General features: G+C 35.4%; 2 protein-coding genes across 2 annotated transcripts; both read right to left on the reverse strand.

Annotated features, from left to right (window-relative positions):
• Positions 1-309: 309 nt before the first annotated feature.
• LOC130940061 (uncharacterized) lies at positions 310-1534 on the reverse strand. The gene is made up of 4 exons (XM_057868109.1): positions 1284-1534; positions 1077-1187; positions 502-834; positions 310-409 (listed from the first exon to the last, which is right to left on the reverse strand). Exons 1-4 carry the CDS (start codon positions 1532-1534, stop codon positions 310-312), a joined length of 795 nt encoding a protein of 264 aa, XP_057724092.1.
• Positions 1535-4594: 3060 nt separating this feature from the next.
• LOC130940062 (3-ketoacyl-CoA synthase 11-like) lies at positions 4595-11656 on the reverse strand. Its single transcript, XM_057868110.1, has 5 exons — positions 11408-11656; positions 10715-10834; positions 10464-10602; positions 6451-7016; positions 4595-5365 (listed from the first exon to the last, which is right to left on the reverse strand). Exons 1-5 carry the CDS (start codon positions 11654-11656, stop codon positions 4595-4597), a joined length of 1845 nt encoding a protein of 614 aa, XP_057724093.1.
• Between the last annotated feature and the right edge of the window lie 5244 nt (positions 11657-16900).

A 16900-nucleotide genomic window follows, 5' to 3' on the forward strand; every position in this document is an offset into this window, starting at 1 on the left:
AAGGCATACTCTACAGACTTGTAACATAAAACACACATAGCATTATTCCGGTCAAGGACCCCTATTCTACACAGGCGGTCCTTAGTCGTCGCCCTGCCAACCAACACAAACCACGCAAATAACTCAATCCTTGGTGGGACTAACCCTCTCCAGATAGTGTTAGTGAAGCTATAGCTAAGAATGTCCTCCAGGAGAGTTTCTGCTTACAGTACCTGCACAAAGGAGTTAGTCAAAAAAATACCTGACCTATCAAACTTCCATACCACGCTATCTTCTCTCTCATTTGTTGGCCTCACTGAACGTAACCTCTCATGAAGTTGGTGTACAAGCTCCAACTCCCATTGGAACAACTCTCTTCTCCATTGAAAAGTCCAGACCCACTCTATCCCATCCCAAAACCCACAATCCCCTATAACAGATCCATTAAGGTTTGAGACCGAAAAAAGTCTTGGGAACTCATCTTTCAACGCTCCACTAGGTAACCATCTATCCTCTCAAAACCGGATTGTGCTGCCATTCTCCAAATTCATACAGAAGCCGCTTATAATCTTCTCCCTCACCCATGGCTCCGTGATTTGTAACAGGAAAATATCCTTCAATGGACCCCCTCTCGTAGGCACAGGCTGGGCACTCAGCATCTCAGACGAATTCATGTGATTACATGAGCAGACCACTTTCTTCCATAAGGGACATTCCTCTTTCGAAAACCTCCACCACCACTTGAAGAATAAAACTGCATTCCGAGTCACCACATCCCCAACCTCCAAACCACCTGCTTTTTTGGAGCCATCACTAGATCCCATTTCACAAGCGGTATCCCATACTCCCCATCCTCTTTACTCCATAAGAACCATCTTTGTAGTGAAATCATCTTCTCCGCGACTGCTTTAGGCATCTTGTATAAACTGAGGTAGTAGAAAGGTAGGCTATTGAGAACAGATTTAATGAGAACCAACTTACTCGCTTTATTGAGTGTCTTTGCTTTCTACAGACTAAGTTTTTCTTCCACCTTGTCAATTACCGATTTCCATGTCTTCACAAGCCTCGGGTTCGCTCCCAGTGAAATGCCCAAATACCTGACTGGCAGCGACGCCTCCTTACAATCCAGCAAAGTACACATCTTTCTTGTCCATCTTTGCTCACAGTTGACTGGAATAAAGCTCGATTTCTCAAAGTTAATACTCAACCTAGACATCATCTTAAAACATCGTAATAACCGTTTGTAGTTCCTAATAGTGGCCTCCTCAGTCGGACAGAACATGATCGTATCATCTGCAAACTACAAGTGGGAAAGCTCATTATCATCCCGCCCAACCAAAAGAGGAGAGATACGTCCATTCCTCACTGCCTCACCGATCATTCTATGAAGGACATCAACAACTAGTACAAACAGGAAGGGAGACAAATGATCACCTTGTCGAAGACCCCTTTCCATGTTGAACGGCTTAGAGGGGGATCCGTTGATAAGAACCGACATTGATGCAGTGCATACACACTCTTTGATCCATGCTCTCCACTTGAGACCAAATTCCATTTTGTGCAACACAATATCCACAAAACTCTACTTAACTCTATCATATGCCTTTTGGAAATCCAGCTTAATAATTGCTGAGCTCTTTCTCCTTGACTTCAGCCAATGCACAGTTTCACAAGCAATCAGGGCCCCATCATGTATTTTCCTGTCCTTCACAAAGGCACTCTGAGTCTTCCCTACTAAACCTAGCATAACCTTCCACATCCTTCGAACCAACACCTTAGAGATGACCTTGTACACACTACCGACCATACTAATCGGTCGGAGATCTTTTATTTCTTTCGCACCAACAAACTTCGGTGCCAACGCCACCCAAGTGACATTAGAATGCTGAGGTAGAGTAGCTGACTGAAAAAACCCCATCACAGCTTCCGTGAACTCCCTTCCTACTTCTCCCCAGCACTTCTTGATGAACTTCATATTGTACCCATCGCTGCCTGGTGCCTTCGTTGATCCACAGTCCCAGACCGCATCCTTTATTTCTTCAACAGAGGGCATCAATTCTAACTCAGTTGCCTCTACCTCACTTAACTGCTTTACTAGCCCATCACGGAAACCTATAATACGTGATGTATCCTGCTGGTACAAGCTCTTATAGAAATCGCGGATAGCAACTTTGATCTTGGCTTGATTCCTCACTAACCTTCCATTAATCCTTAAGGCATCTATCTGATTGTTCCTCCTTTGTGTTGAAACTAGATTATGGAAGTACCGAGTGTTTCTATCCATCTCCTGGCATGCCTGGACCGTGACAACTGCTTCCAATGTAATTCCTTTCGCATATACCATATCTTACAAGAGCTTATAAGCACCTTATGCCTTGCTTCCATGGTCCCGTCATACACTCTGTTGCTCACCAAGTTGTCCACCTTCTTGATCTCGTCCTCAAACTGTTTAATCCTTCTGTCCATGTTTCCAAAATTTTTTCTATGCCATCTGCCAAGCGGAACTGTCAAAGCCTTCAACTTGTCTATGAACTGTACATTATCGATTCTCCTCCATTCCTCCCGTACCATCCGCAAGAACCCCTCATGAGTAAACCAGGAGTCCAGGCTCCGAAAAGGTCTCGGTCCCACCCTCACCCGCGTGACATCCACAATCAGCGGGCAGTGGTCCGACAACCCTCTAGGCCCTCCTCTAAGCCTAATATCAGAAAACTCTTCTACCCACTCCAGGCTAACCAGCACCCTATCAATGCGGCTGCACGATTGGCCTTTGAACCATGTGAATAGACGATCAGATAGTGCAAGGTCCATTAGCTCCATCTCTTGCATCCATAATTTAAACTCTGTTGCAAACACTGATAAAGTAGTAGCTCCTTTCCGTTCTTCCACTTGAGTTATCTCGTTGAAATCCCCCATATAACAAATAGGTACTTGAACTAGCCCATATACGAAGCTCAACTCTTCCCACATTGTAAGCTTGTCTTCCTGTGTGTGCGCACCATACACTAAACAGAAAGCACAACGGAAGCCATTTTTTACCAGAACTCCACATCCACACACAAACACATATCTCCTTTGTAGCAGTTGTTCATCTTAAACACCAATTCATCCCACATCAACAGTAGACCACCTGACGCACCTACTGCACCAACAAACTCCCATTTAACCGCATCATTTTTCCATAGTTGTACTACATCAAATTTAGTCAGAGTTGTTTTCTTAGTCTCTATCAAGTCTAGCATGTGAAGATTAAATTTTCCCCTAAAGTTTTTCACTATACTCACCTTACCAACTCCTGACACACCCCTAATATTCCAAGAGCTAAAAATCATCTTAACGCATTTATACACACATTTTTTCGATTTTTCGGACGACTCCTTCTAACTTTCTCCTTCTGTTTAGCTTGTTTTTTCTTCTGCGCTATCGCCTCATTCTACACTTGAAGGATTGCCATAATGTCATCCTCCTCATTATATTGAACTGCCCCAGACTCCACTGCAAGCTCCCAAACTTCTTTATTTTCTTGCCTTTCATTCGCCCATTTACTTTTTGAGATTTCAGACCCAGCCACACTACCATCATCCCAGCCATTAGAACTGACGTCCTCTGTAGCCTTCCCAGTGCCATTGTTACCGACCTTTCCAGAGTCATTGTTACCATGCTTCAACGCTATCCCTGATGTTTAAACCACACCTGCTCCTATTTTTGGGGCTCCATCCTCACTATATATTTATGTATATTTATATATATTTTTATATATATTATTTTAAATATTTTTTAAATAAAATAATTATTTTTAGAATAATAAAATATTTTCCTTTAGAATAATTAAACTTATTATGAAAAAATAATTATACTTTCTATAATATTATAATCAAACATTTTCATGAACACTAATATACGTACTCTTATATGGTATCTAAATTATGGATGATTTTTAAGTGCATATAATATAGTTGTTTTACAAATACTATTTTTGACTTATGTCATAAATCTAGCTACATCATCCCTTCACTAAATAGTAACTGGTACTAAGGATAACAAACCAGCTAATAACTCGCCTCACTACGCCTATTAAACGGTCTGAAAATACAAGGTCTTTTTGCTTAGAATGTCGCTAGAGAATAAATGGAGTATTTGTATAATGTGTATAATGGATTATTTATTTGGTTTAATATAAATTAAAAAATGAATATTCAGAATAAAATACTACTAATTTCTTAAACACAATATACTTATACTATTCAAAAAAACCATCTAAATACCAAAAATAATAAACATTTGATATCCTATTGAATCGAACATTCCTAAACCTTCATTGTACACATTACACAGATATTCTATTGACTCCCTATATTTCCTCTTTTGCTTAATGGCGGGTTAACAGGATTAACCTACTACAGTAGGCCTTTTTTTTAACACAATTTACTTATCTAAATTAAAGTTAGTACCTGCAAATTAAAACTGAACATCAAAATCATAACTCTAATAACTTATATTTTATATAATACAAAATCGAAATTTTAATTTAGAATTTTGTGTATACTAATATATCAAGATTTAATTATTTCTAACACATAGCCTTAAAATATTTTAAATGAAAATAAGTACATTATTAGTTTGTAACATTAACAGGAAATTCATGAATCTCATCTGTCCAAGGGTTTTTCTCCTTTACTGGATCAATAGTTTGCAATGCACACCAGACAGCACTATTGCATTTGAATCCTGACCCAAATGCAATCTGCCATATCCGATGACCCTTCTTGACTCTTCCTTTGGCCTCACAATATGCCAATTCATACCACACTGAGCTGCTTGAAGTGTTACCATATCTATAAAGAGTCATTCTAGAAGGTTCCATATGCCAATCACTTAGTTTAAGCACTTTTTGCATTTCCTCTTGTACGGCTTTTCCTCCTGTATGAATGCAAAAGTGCTCAAAAGCAAGCATAAAATTTGGAGTATATGCCTTTATGCCCCTTATCTTCAAGAAATTTCTCGCAACTAAATTTGCGAGAAATTTAACTTGTTCAATCAAGGGTAGCACATCTTTTCCAAGAGTTGAAATGTTTGCTTTAAGGGTTTTTCCCGCAGAATTCATAATGTTCTTCGAAAGCGCAATGCCAATAGAAACACCATCTTCATCTTCCTTTTCAAGGATGCTATTGTAGTATTGATCTTGAGAACCATTGTGGGTGCGAACAATGTGTTTAAGATAATATTTGGAACGATGAGAATCAGAAGAACGGTTGGAGAGTAAAATTGCTGCACCTCCCACTCGAAAGAGACAATTGGATACAAGCATGGAACGATTGTTTCCAAAGTACACTTTGCTACTCAGGTTTTCAGTGCTGAACACTAAGGCATAACAATTAGGACGTACCTTCCATCACATATATATGAAAATCAACAAATTAGTTATATAGTCAAAATAGTCAACTTTAAAATGGAACCATGCATGTGAATTATTACTTATTTTTTCATTATTTAATGGAAAATTTTATTTTTAATTTGTACATGGTGTATTAAATAATTTGTACTTAGACCAATGCAAGGGGTGTAACTTAGCTTAGTGCGAAAAGTGATTAAGGAAGCCATATATCAGAACTTCGCTCTTATACCATGTAATATATTAAAGATCAACGAGGTTTGAGGTAGCGAGCTGAGTGAAAGATTAAGATCTAAAGAATGGTAATTGATTACGACAGATGGTTAATGATTCACAAGTGATATGCTATGTTTATATTGTATCTATCTATTACAGTGTAGGAAAACATATATAACATAATAGCTAACTAATTTTGTTATGAATTTTATTTTTTTGAAGATTAAGTCATATTCTCTAATTTGTTGTTAATCCTATCAATCGGTTTTCAAAAAATATGCCAAAGTCCTGAATTCAGTTATTAGTAATTTTACTTTATCATATTTAAACTCGTCCTAAAATATCATAATATATTAAAATAAAATATTATTTTAGTCTCTAATATTTTTATTAAATTCTAATTTTGTCTCTAATATTTAAAATGTCATATTTTATTTAAAATATTTTATTGTATTCTATTTTTATTCTCTAATAAAAATTAATTTTTTTTTCCAAAAATACCATTTTTTTGTCTATTATTATTTTTCTCTTGTTCATTTGTCATTTTTATTCTCAAATCACTGCAATCATCTACGTCATCTTTATCATTACGATTTTTGCCACTAGCTAGGAAAATAATCATAAGAAAAAAAAGAATATTTTAAAAAATAAAATTTAATTTTAACCAAAAATCTAAAATAAAACGAAATAAGATAAAAATATAACATTTTAAATAGTAAAGACGAAATCAAAATTTGACCTAAATGTGGGGTATTAAAATAATAATTTATCCTAAATATTATTTTATAACTTTAATTATACTTATATATCTTAATCATTTAAATATTTTGGATTCGTCACACCTTGTGAATAAGGAAAAGTACCTGCAATAGTTGTTTGGCAAGATCAACGGAAATAAGTCCAGCACTGCAACCCATGCCACTAAGATTATAGGTCAAGACATTGTGGCTAAGCTTGTAATGGTTGACAACCATTGAACTCAGAGAGGGTATGCTATTGAACAAAGAACAATTCGTCACAATGATTCCAATTTCCTCTTTCTTCACTTTTGTTTTCAACATAAGTTCATCAATGGCGCCAATCATCACGGACTCTGTCTCACCCTTTGCCTCATCCAAGCTTATGTATTCCGGGAATTTCATGATACATTCCGGAATGTAGGTCTTTTCACCAATTCCAGACCTCTCTAGAATCTTCCGTAGGAAATCTAAGCTCTCATCTCGAAATTTTCCTGTACTCTTTATTAACTTCAAGAAATGCTCCTTCGTGCACATGCATGCAGGATTATGAGGTTTGTAGCATGCAAAATCCACAAGATAAACGTGTTTCTTTCTTGTGGGTTTCATTAGGTAACAATAAAGTGTGGCTAATATTGATGCTAACATGCCACACCGTAAGGAAACTAGAATAAACTCAGCATAAGACTTATCTAAGTGGAAATCATGAACCAACAAGTGTTGAATCGTAGTGATGAGGAAATTATTATAATAATAAGAAATAGCGAGAATAGATAATAATGACAGAAGAAAGAAACTCATCATGTTGGTGAATAACTGAATATGTATTGGTACTGATAAAAGCTGCCTAATTTATAGGCAGATTTGCACTTTGTACAGTTAATAGGTGAATTCACTTTGGTTGAATTTTAGGGGGTTTGTTGCAAAATGATTTCAAGTCATCATCTATTTATATATGATAGGAATAATTAGGGGTGGCAAACAGGCTTAAACCCGTCGGGCCGGTCCGCGTAATCTGCCAAAAAAGGCGGGTAAGGCTGAAAAATTGGGACCGCCAAATAGTAAAAGTCCGCTTAATCCGCACCGCTTAAACCGCGGGCTTTGGCGGGTTTTGGCGGGGCGGGGCGGACTTTCCCGTCGGGCTTAGAATTTTTTTAACAAAGGGTATTTTTACAATTTTTTTTTACCAAAATCCAACTTCCCCCAACCCAACTTACAAGAGAATGAAGATGAAAATTGAGTATTTTGGATTATATTTATTTTGTTTTAGAGACAATATTTATAATTATGTTTTGGATTATGTTTATTTTGCTTTGGGAACAATATTTATAATTATGTTTTGGATGAAAACTTGGTTTATAATTATATTTATTAGATATTTATAATTACAAAGACTTTAATGTTTGTGAATATAAAAAATATAATTTGTATATACTTTTAGAAATTATAATAGTTAAAAGTAAAAAATATGAGAGATTTTTTATGCCTTTATATATATTATTTAATAGTTAAAAGTAAAAAAAGAGATTATTTGGCGGGCTTAGCCCGCCGGCCCGCCAGCCCACTGTTAGGCGGGGTGGGCTAGGATTTTGGGATCGCCTCACTAGGCGGGGCGGAGCGGGCCAGCCCGCCAAAGGGCAGGCTTTTGGCGGGGCGGGACGGGGCGGGGCTGGCTTCCCCGCTTGCCACCCCTAGGGATAACGGTGGATAGGGGGTCTAAAACCTGAGTTTTTTGAGAGAGTTGATGAGTTTGTTGTGTATGTCTTCAACATTTAACCGTTTAGGGCTCAAGGGGTATTTAGGTGTCCGTGCTGACTAAGTGGTCATAAGGATTTTTGGATATAACAGTTCACTTCTACCGTAATGGGTTCAAGAATGGGTACTGGATGTGGACAGAACACAGAGAAGTGGATGAGTAGGAAAGTAACTGATGTACCTCAAATTTCTTTCATGTTTTTGTTCTGTATATTTGATATTTCACATCATATATAAATATCTTTTTACAGATAAATTACTAATTTATTCTTTACTAATTTACTTTTTATTGATTGGGAGTTGACTATCGATTATTAACTATCAATATCCATTATAGATTGAACAAGAAAATAAAAAAAAATTGACTTTTTCGTCGGAATTTCCTGACGATAACGATTATCCAATTTTTTTTTAAAAATAAAAATTTGACGCTTCTATCGATTTACTGTCGGATTTTTCTGATGGTAACGCGGTGTGAAGTCTTAATGTTTGGCGCCACAATTACCATCGGATAATTTCTGATGGTAAGTGTCGTCAGATTGTCGTAACTTAAACAGTGTATTCTGCCATTAATTCCGTTGCAAATTACTGCCGAAAAAATAAATCCACCGGTAAACGTTAACCTCATTTATCGGTGAAATTTATACCATCGGCTACAATCTAACGCAAAATATGATGATAATCACTTTACTAGTGAATATTTTTTTTTGGCTTGAAATCCAACAGTATTCAACGTTTTTTTTGTAATGTATCGTCGAATAATTTTATCAGTAATTCTAACAATAACTATTGGACAATTTTAATTTTAAAATATAAAAATAATTAATCGTCATAACTTTTTTCTGTAAATCTATCGACAATGCCCATATTATTGAAAAATTAATTTTTAATCAAATATATACAATATCTGTGTAACCTGCTTTCAAAATCAATATTTTCACAATCAATATTTATATCACGATTAAACATAATAGAAACTACATATTACTCTTTATTAGAACAATAAATGAAAATGTGAATTATGTTCATGTCAAAATGAAATGTCATACAACAAAGTACTTTACGAAATAAAAGAAATGTCGAAACAAAGTACTAAACAAAACAAAATAACAAAAATGTGAAATAACAAAGTATGAAACAGAATTCTAACTACGGGAACTCAAATAATCTATATAGTCCTTTTGGTCGTCTCTCTCCTCCTGTGTTGACAGTGGTAATAGTACCGATGCAAATGATGTGAGCCGCCTCCAGCATGGCTATTGTTATCGGCACGGACCTAATCGTAGTAAACCACTGGATCCTACTTCATTTTGCAGGTAGGCTTTAGCTCCATTTGCATGTCAACACGATAGCAAGCGATGGCATTTCTATCCTCCTCCACCACATCCCGTTTGGTTAGGAGAGCAAGAAGTCCTCGGACTACTTCTCAACCTACTGTAGAAGGTGATCCTGATCCTATATACTCTGGATGAGGTTCTGGACATGCTCATGCAATTTGATGTCTTAGGAAGCTAGAAGAATGCTGGCGGGTAAGGTGGATGACCCCTCTTCAAAGGGCCTGAGCGAAAAGTGCTTATGCCACACCGTATGAGGATCCACTGGCATAGAATTAATCGACTTGTGTCCAATCTCCCCACTCTTCTAGGATTACTGGCTCGCAACTTCCAACCTCTCTATGTATAATGCCTAACACATAAAAAATTATATATTATGAAATAAAGATAAGACATTATTGCTTAAAACAGATTATGTTATGAAATAAAGGCAAGTTACCATTAAGTCCTCAGACCCTCTGTGAGCTCCTTATTTTCCTTTTGTGAGGGGCTTACTTAAAGACTTTAGATTCAAAAGGAGCGTTGTCCAATGAATTGGTCTTCACATATAAACAAACAGGTTAAAACAAGTGCCAATTAATTTTAAAGTAAAAAAATCAAATAAACTTAAAACTTAAGTAAGTGACACTATAAGAAAAATATTGAGTATCGTCAGATTTATCGGTGGAATAATGAAAATAATTTGCTGGTAATATTTTCAATCTGTCAGTTATCGGCAAATTCTTCGATGGATTCTTTACTAAAAATTTGTTTAATTATTGACAAAAAAATTTTGCCGATAATTTTGGTGCTCCATTATTTTCTTTAAAAAAATTTAAATACAATTAGTGGTCAAATTCTTTTTGTTTTAAATTTATTTATTATACAATTAGAAGTCAAATTTTAAATAATAGAAATAAATATGGTAAATTAAATACCAAGTGTACAAATAAAATGAAAAGTCAAATAAATAAAATACAATGAAATAGTCTAGAACAAAACTCTAATCACTAAAGATCTTGATATCATCATCACCGTAATCTCCCAGCTAGTCTTGCTGAGGTAGCAAACTAGGCGGTGATGTCAATACTCCTCCAGTAGTGTCGTTGCTGCCACCAATAGCACCGCTGCCACTGGTGCACATATGATCTTGGTACACCGCGCCATTTGTTGCTTCATCGCTAAAGCCGCTCCAGCTCTTACCTTCACTCTAGCCAGAGAGAATCTATGATTGAAACGCGTGTGAGGATCTTCTGATACCTCTCCTCAAACTGTTGCAGCTACTGAGCATGTTGGTAAAGACTTCGGGTGAGTTCCAGCACCTGCTCCCTTAAATCGACACCATCCTCGGGATCAACGAGTCGACGGATGGTGGCAGAGGCGGATGAAGGTACCAGTAGACACCTTCCCTCTACCTCGACCACGAGATCGATTTGTGAGACCTTTGCATGTAGTCATGTTTGCAAAGAGCATACCAGCAACACATAGGTCACAAAAATAATTATTACAAAAGTTGACATAATTGAATTACATAAGGGCAATTTTATTAATCTTGTACTATTGGACAAAACCTCAATCATTCAAAAAATTAAAAACACATCAAGATTCAATCATCAATGCGTAATAAAAAATTTTTATTAAAAGTTCTTTAAGGTATTTTTACAAACATTTGGCGTGCAAAATCATGAAACACATCAAGTAAAAAAATCAAACATTTTTTCAACATCAATTAACAAGTACAGTATCCTAGCAACAGCGATTCTTAACATTTTCAGGAAAATATTTGAACAACTTAAAACCTAATACCTTAAATCTAACCTATCTTAACAACCTAAATCACAAAAATCAGATAACTAAATTGAACCAACCATAAAATTGATTCAAAATTTAAAACTGAAATTATAATCAAACCTAAACTAAATTAAACTAAAATTAATGGAATTAAAAGAAAACATGGTTCAAGAACCTGCAGGGAAAAGACTCACTAGCAATTGGAAGAAGGACTAGCAAGAGACAACAACAACGACGGCAATCCATGAGGCAATAGCAACAACGGCGATGGGACTAACGACGACGACCAAACACGAGGGAGCAGTGACGGCGGAGATGGAATTCGAGACAACGATGGTGACCCAACATGAGGCAGCAGGGACGGTGACCCACGAGGCAGTAGGGACGGCGGTGGAACCTCTGGTAGCGACACCGATGTTACAACAGAGAGGAGAGGGAGAACCAAGGTGAAAGAGAAGAAGAGAGGACAGCATGAAGTTGCAGGAGTGAATGGGAAGGGTTTCTGAATTCGAATTTCATTCAATTTTTACCATTGTCTTTACTGGTGGATATAGCCGATGGTAAGGTCATGTTCGCTTTCCAAAACGACGCGTTTCACTAACTCATATTACTGTAAAAAATTTCTAACAATAAATTTGACGGTAACAATTGCATTTATGAAGTAATTTTTGCACCCATTATTACTGTCTAAATTAGGGAAGGATTATAAATTCCGATGGTAAATTTTTTGGAAACAAATTTTTACTTGTGGCCGTCGAAAAAATCCTACAAAATTCACCAGTATTGTCCACCGATAAATCTAATGTTATTCAACGTTTTTATTATAGTGTGAATTATAATTACAATTATAATATATATCAAACAATCAAAGGGTTGAGAAAGAATCACTAAAAAACTTTCTCCTACTTCTGACCTATAAATTTATCTTAAAAAAAATAAGTCAAGCATAAAACTTAAATACTTAAATATAGTTAGAGAAAACCAATCTTAGCATTACATAAACAACCGATGAATAAACAGCACGATTTACTCATGTATAAAAACAGCATAAACAATCAACAAATAAAAATACGATCCTAATAAAAGACAAATTATTAAATTCATTAAGTGAAACTAAAGTCCAAACAAAATTTCATCCGTAAGCTAAATTAACCTAATCTAACAAATTATCCTAAACTCTAATTAACCTATCTTAACTTAATCCAACAACTTAATTGCACCAATTATATTTTTTATACACTTATTTCTCCAAAATTAACTTAACTAACTTAATTAACCTAGATTAACGCACGTAATTAACTACTTAACCTAGCCTGACTTAAATTCTAATTACTCTAAACTAACGTAATAAGTAACCTATATCACAATTTGACAACAAAAAATTTTAAAAATAAAAGTTAAATAGCCATAAATTATATGCCTTAATTGCAAATAAAAATTATATATATTAAAATTTAATAACTTATTAACTACAAAAAATCTAAAAAAAAAAAAAAGAAGTGAAGAGAAATTCGGGTGGCAGAGGAGACTAGTGGTGTAGTGCAGTGGAGGAGGCAGTTGGGAATATAATGGGGAGGTAGAACCTGCATGGTGGTTGTACGGGTTAGGGTTTTTTTTTAAAATAAAAAAAAAATAAAAAGAGAATAACTTACCTAAAGGAGAAAAGAGCAACAAAAGTCTACATACCACCTAATTGACACCAATGAATAAAATTTCCTTGCTTCATAACTAGAAAGTTTTTCGAATCCTTTGTTAATTGGGACTAAAATTCTAGAAATTAAAAATGACAAAATAGAAATAAGACCGGATATTATTAAAAATGTCCAACAAATATCACAATCATAAAATAAAAATATAAATGTACTTTTATAAATATGAAAAATCTAACAGAAATTTCTATTTGTGTGCATTTTATCATACATTCAAGATCAATTTTGAGCCATTTGTGTCACAATTCCTCTTGCCTTACATTTGCCAAAAAGTTTTGCTTCTTAATATATAATATTGTGTTGTACTTATATTGTTTTAAAATTTCACTATTGTTTTTCCAACAATTAGAAGATTCCAAATTTTTAAATATTATTTCAGAATTTTTTTTACATTACATAAAACAATATAAATAGTATTATATAATTTGCAATTATTTTTGTTATCCTTAATCATTCTAATTATGTTATTTTTCCCATAAAACAGAACAAATACAAACAAACTCTACAACAAATAAATAAAAAGAATCTTGTTGCCTTTAACATAAAATCATTTCACTTCTCCGATCCTAAACATTCAACAATTTGCAAATCAAAGTGGTTTCAATTTATAAAAAATTCACTTGTATTAAATTGTTAGTTTCAATAAGGAATGTGTTTTGGGAGAGGAACTAAAAGAAAACATGGAGCATCTGAACTTCATAGATGTATTTTTTTTAAGTTTTGTTACAGCTTACATATTTCTACATGTGGATATTTTGATATTTTATTATGTAAGATGAATAAGGGATACTATTTTTAGTTAAGCAACTATTGTTCATGATGTGTGAAAATAAAATTAAATGAGAATGGTTAGGTTAGTTACTAATATATTTCATCCTACGTAATGTTTGGCAAAGATCACTAAATTGAAAGACGCTGCCATAATGTCACATGACTGACATGCATTTTCTTGAATTCAAGTTGTGTTTGCATTCTGTTAGATATAATTATTTATTTATTTATTTTTATCAATTTAAATTTTTAAGAAAAATAGTTTTATGATACAATAATATCAGATTTTTTATAATCTAAAACTCTAAAATTCAATTTTGTTGATCCAAAAAATTTTTTTTAGCATAAAATTACTAAAAAAATAGAAAAAAAGTTTATGTAAAAAGATTTATATAAACCCAAAAAAGTGACTTTTATATAAAAAATATATTAAAAATATAATTATTTATATATATCTCTTATGTCTTATCCATTTAAATTTTTAAAAGAAATAATTTTATGATATTTGAATTAGTCCATACTCTATAGATGGCAAATCCATGTCATGCATTTATGGCGGCATGCTTCAATTTAATGTGCATTGCTAAAAATTTCTCAAACCAATCACTTACCATATAATCCATATTATTAGCCACGTATAATTAACAATCTTATTTTTAACTCATTTTATTGCAACAAGAATCCTAATTAATATAAAGCCAAACTAAAACTAATTAACCCCAACCTATCATCTGTAACAAAATAACATAAATAAACCAAATAACCACGTAGAAATTAATATATTTAATTTTTAACAAAACCCCATGGTCACTGATCAGATTTGTTTTTTGAGAAATTCTTATCTACTTTTTTTTATTCTTTCTTTTTTTCCTATTTTTTAAAATTTATTGAATATAATTATTCTGATATAAAAATACAGACAATTCAGTAATTATATTAAATTAAAGAATATGTGGTGGCAATGTAAAAAAGTTTAATAATAAGTGAAATAAACCAATTTATAACAAATAAAAAAGGGAGAGTGAAGTAGAGAGAGGGTAAACTTCCTGTAGCAGAAAAGAGGGAGAATTGATCAGAATAGCTAGGGATAAGAATAATAAGAGAAGAGTAATTTCAGAAGGGGAGAGTCAGAGCTTACAACATCCTTGTCATTTTCTTGGTGTCTTCTTGGCTTATATTTTGTTGTTATTCAACAGGAGTTTGTTGCTTCTGTTTTGTTAGCTAAGTTTGTTATGCCAACTTCTCCTTTCTCCATCCTTCTATCAACAGTTCCCCTGTTAAAATTGATCTTACCCTCAAAGTCGAAGTTGGGATGCATCCGCTTCATGTCTTCATAAACTTCCCAAGTGGCATCTTCCACTGGCAAGGCTTGCCACTTGATCAATACCTCTTCATGCCAGCGGTTATCCCTCTTGACCATACGGTGTCCTAAGACCAGTTGAGGCTGTAATTCGAGGCCTGTCCATCCAGCAACGATGGTGAAGGGATGCTGGGTTCCGGGGGTCTGGCGGTATACTTTATAAGTAATGATATATGGAAGACTGGATGAATTTTAGTAGTTGCTGGGAGTTGCAACTTGTATGCAACTTTTCGATTTTGGTGATCACCAGAAATTGGCCAAAATATCACATGCTAAGTTTTTTATTCCTGCGCATTGTCACCGATTGTTGTCGATACGGTTGGAGCTTCACATAAATCAAATCACCGACTTGAAACTCCAATTCGTTGCGCTTCTTATCAGCGTTTAGTTTCATACGTGCTTGTGCTTGTTGTAACTGGCTCTGAAGTCTGTCAGCACGTGGTCTCGCTGCTGGAGGAGTTCTTGTACAGCTGGTGAATCTGGAGGAGTTCTTGTAACGAATAAGAGGACGGGAATCTCTCCCGAATAGGGCCTTGTATAAACTCATTCCTGTAATTGAGTGGACTGTAGTATTATAACTAAATGCTGCCCAAGGCAGTAAATTGCACCAAGCCTTCAGGTTCTGTTGAGTATAGCAGCGTAGATACATCTCTAGACATCTATTGAGGACCTCGGTCTGGCCATCAATTTGCGGATGCCAAGCAGAGCTTTGAGCCAACTTGATGCCCTGTGCATTGCACACGTATTCCCAGAACTTGCATGTAAATACCTTGTCTCAGTCGGAGACGATAGACGGAACCCCATGGATACTAATGGTGTGCTTGATGAAAGCATCAGCGACCATAGAAGCTGAGAAGTTTGATGAAAGGTGAACGAAATGAGCAAATTTAGAAAGACGATTGACCACCACCATGATTGTCGCAAAGCCATGAGAAGGGGGAAGATCGGTAATGAAGTCCATTGAGATATCTCGCCATACATGGGAAGGAATGGGAAGTGGAACTAAGAGGCCTGGGGGTGGGCGGGTGGAGTACTTCGCTTGCTGGAAAATGGTGTAAGACGAGATATATTCCTTGATGAAAGTTGCCATGTGCTCAAAAGAATTGATTACCAATTCTAGCCAAGGTTTCCTGAATACCCGCATGTCCGCCTAACGTTGAATTGTGGAAGTGCCGCATAATGAGTTTCACCAACGAAGAATTGGCTGGGATGATGATGCAGTTGTCCTAATACCAAAGCCCTTGTGTATTGCACAGCTGGTTTAAGGATGCCGCTGACTCAGATATATCCGATTTGGGGTCAATGTCCCGGAAGCTCTGTCGGATTTGAGCCATCAACTCGCTCTCCATAGTAAACACGGATATAAAATCACAAGATAAGCCATCTGCACCCTGATTCTTGGACCCTTTCTTATACTCCATTAAAAAATTATAGCCCAACAGCTTGGACATCCAAAGTTGTTGCTCTAGAGTTTGGATGGTATGCTGTTGCAGCTCCCACAAGCTTTTATGATCTGTCCGATGATAAACCTATTGCCGAGAAGGTAGTGGCAAAACTTGGCCATAGCCAGAATAATGGCATGCATCTCTCGAGTGTAAGCCGACTAGTTTTGGTTGGAAGAAGGGAGTTTCCAAGAAAAATATACAATAGGGTGGTTGTCTTGGCTGAGGATTGAACCAATTTTAGTCCCTAAGGCATCAGTCTCTAGCACAAAGGGTTTTAAAAAATTCGGTAGTGCCAACACCAGTACTTTTGTAAATGCATATTTAAAGTTGATGAAGCCATCATTGGCGACAACAGACCAAGTGAAGGCATCCTTCTTCAGTAAGTCCGTGAATGGCGCAGCCAAAGTTGCAAATTGGCAGATGAATTTTCTA

The sequence above is a fragment of the Arachis stenosperma genome, chromosome 7 (genome assembly GCF_014773155.1).
Source record: "Arachis stenosperma cultivar V10309 chromosome 7, arast.V10309.gnm1.PFL2, whole genome shotgun sequence".
In the NCBI taxonomy this organism is placed as follows: Eukaryota; Viridiplantae; Streptophyta; class Magnoliopsida; order Fabales; family Fabaceae; genus Arachis; species Arachis stenosperma.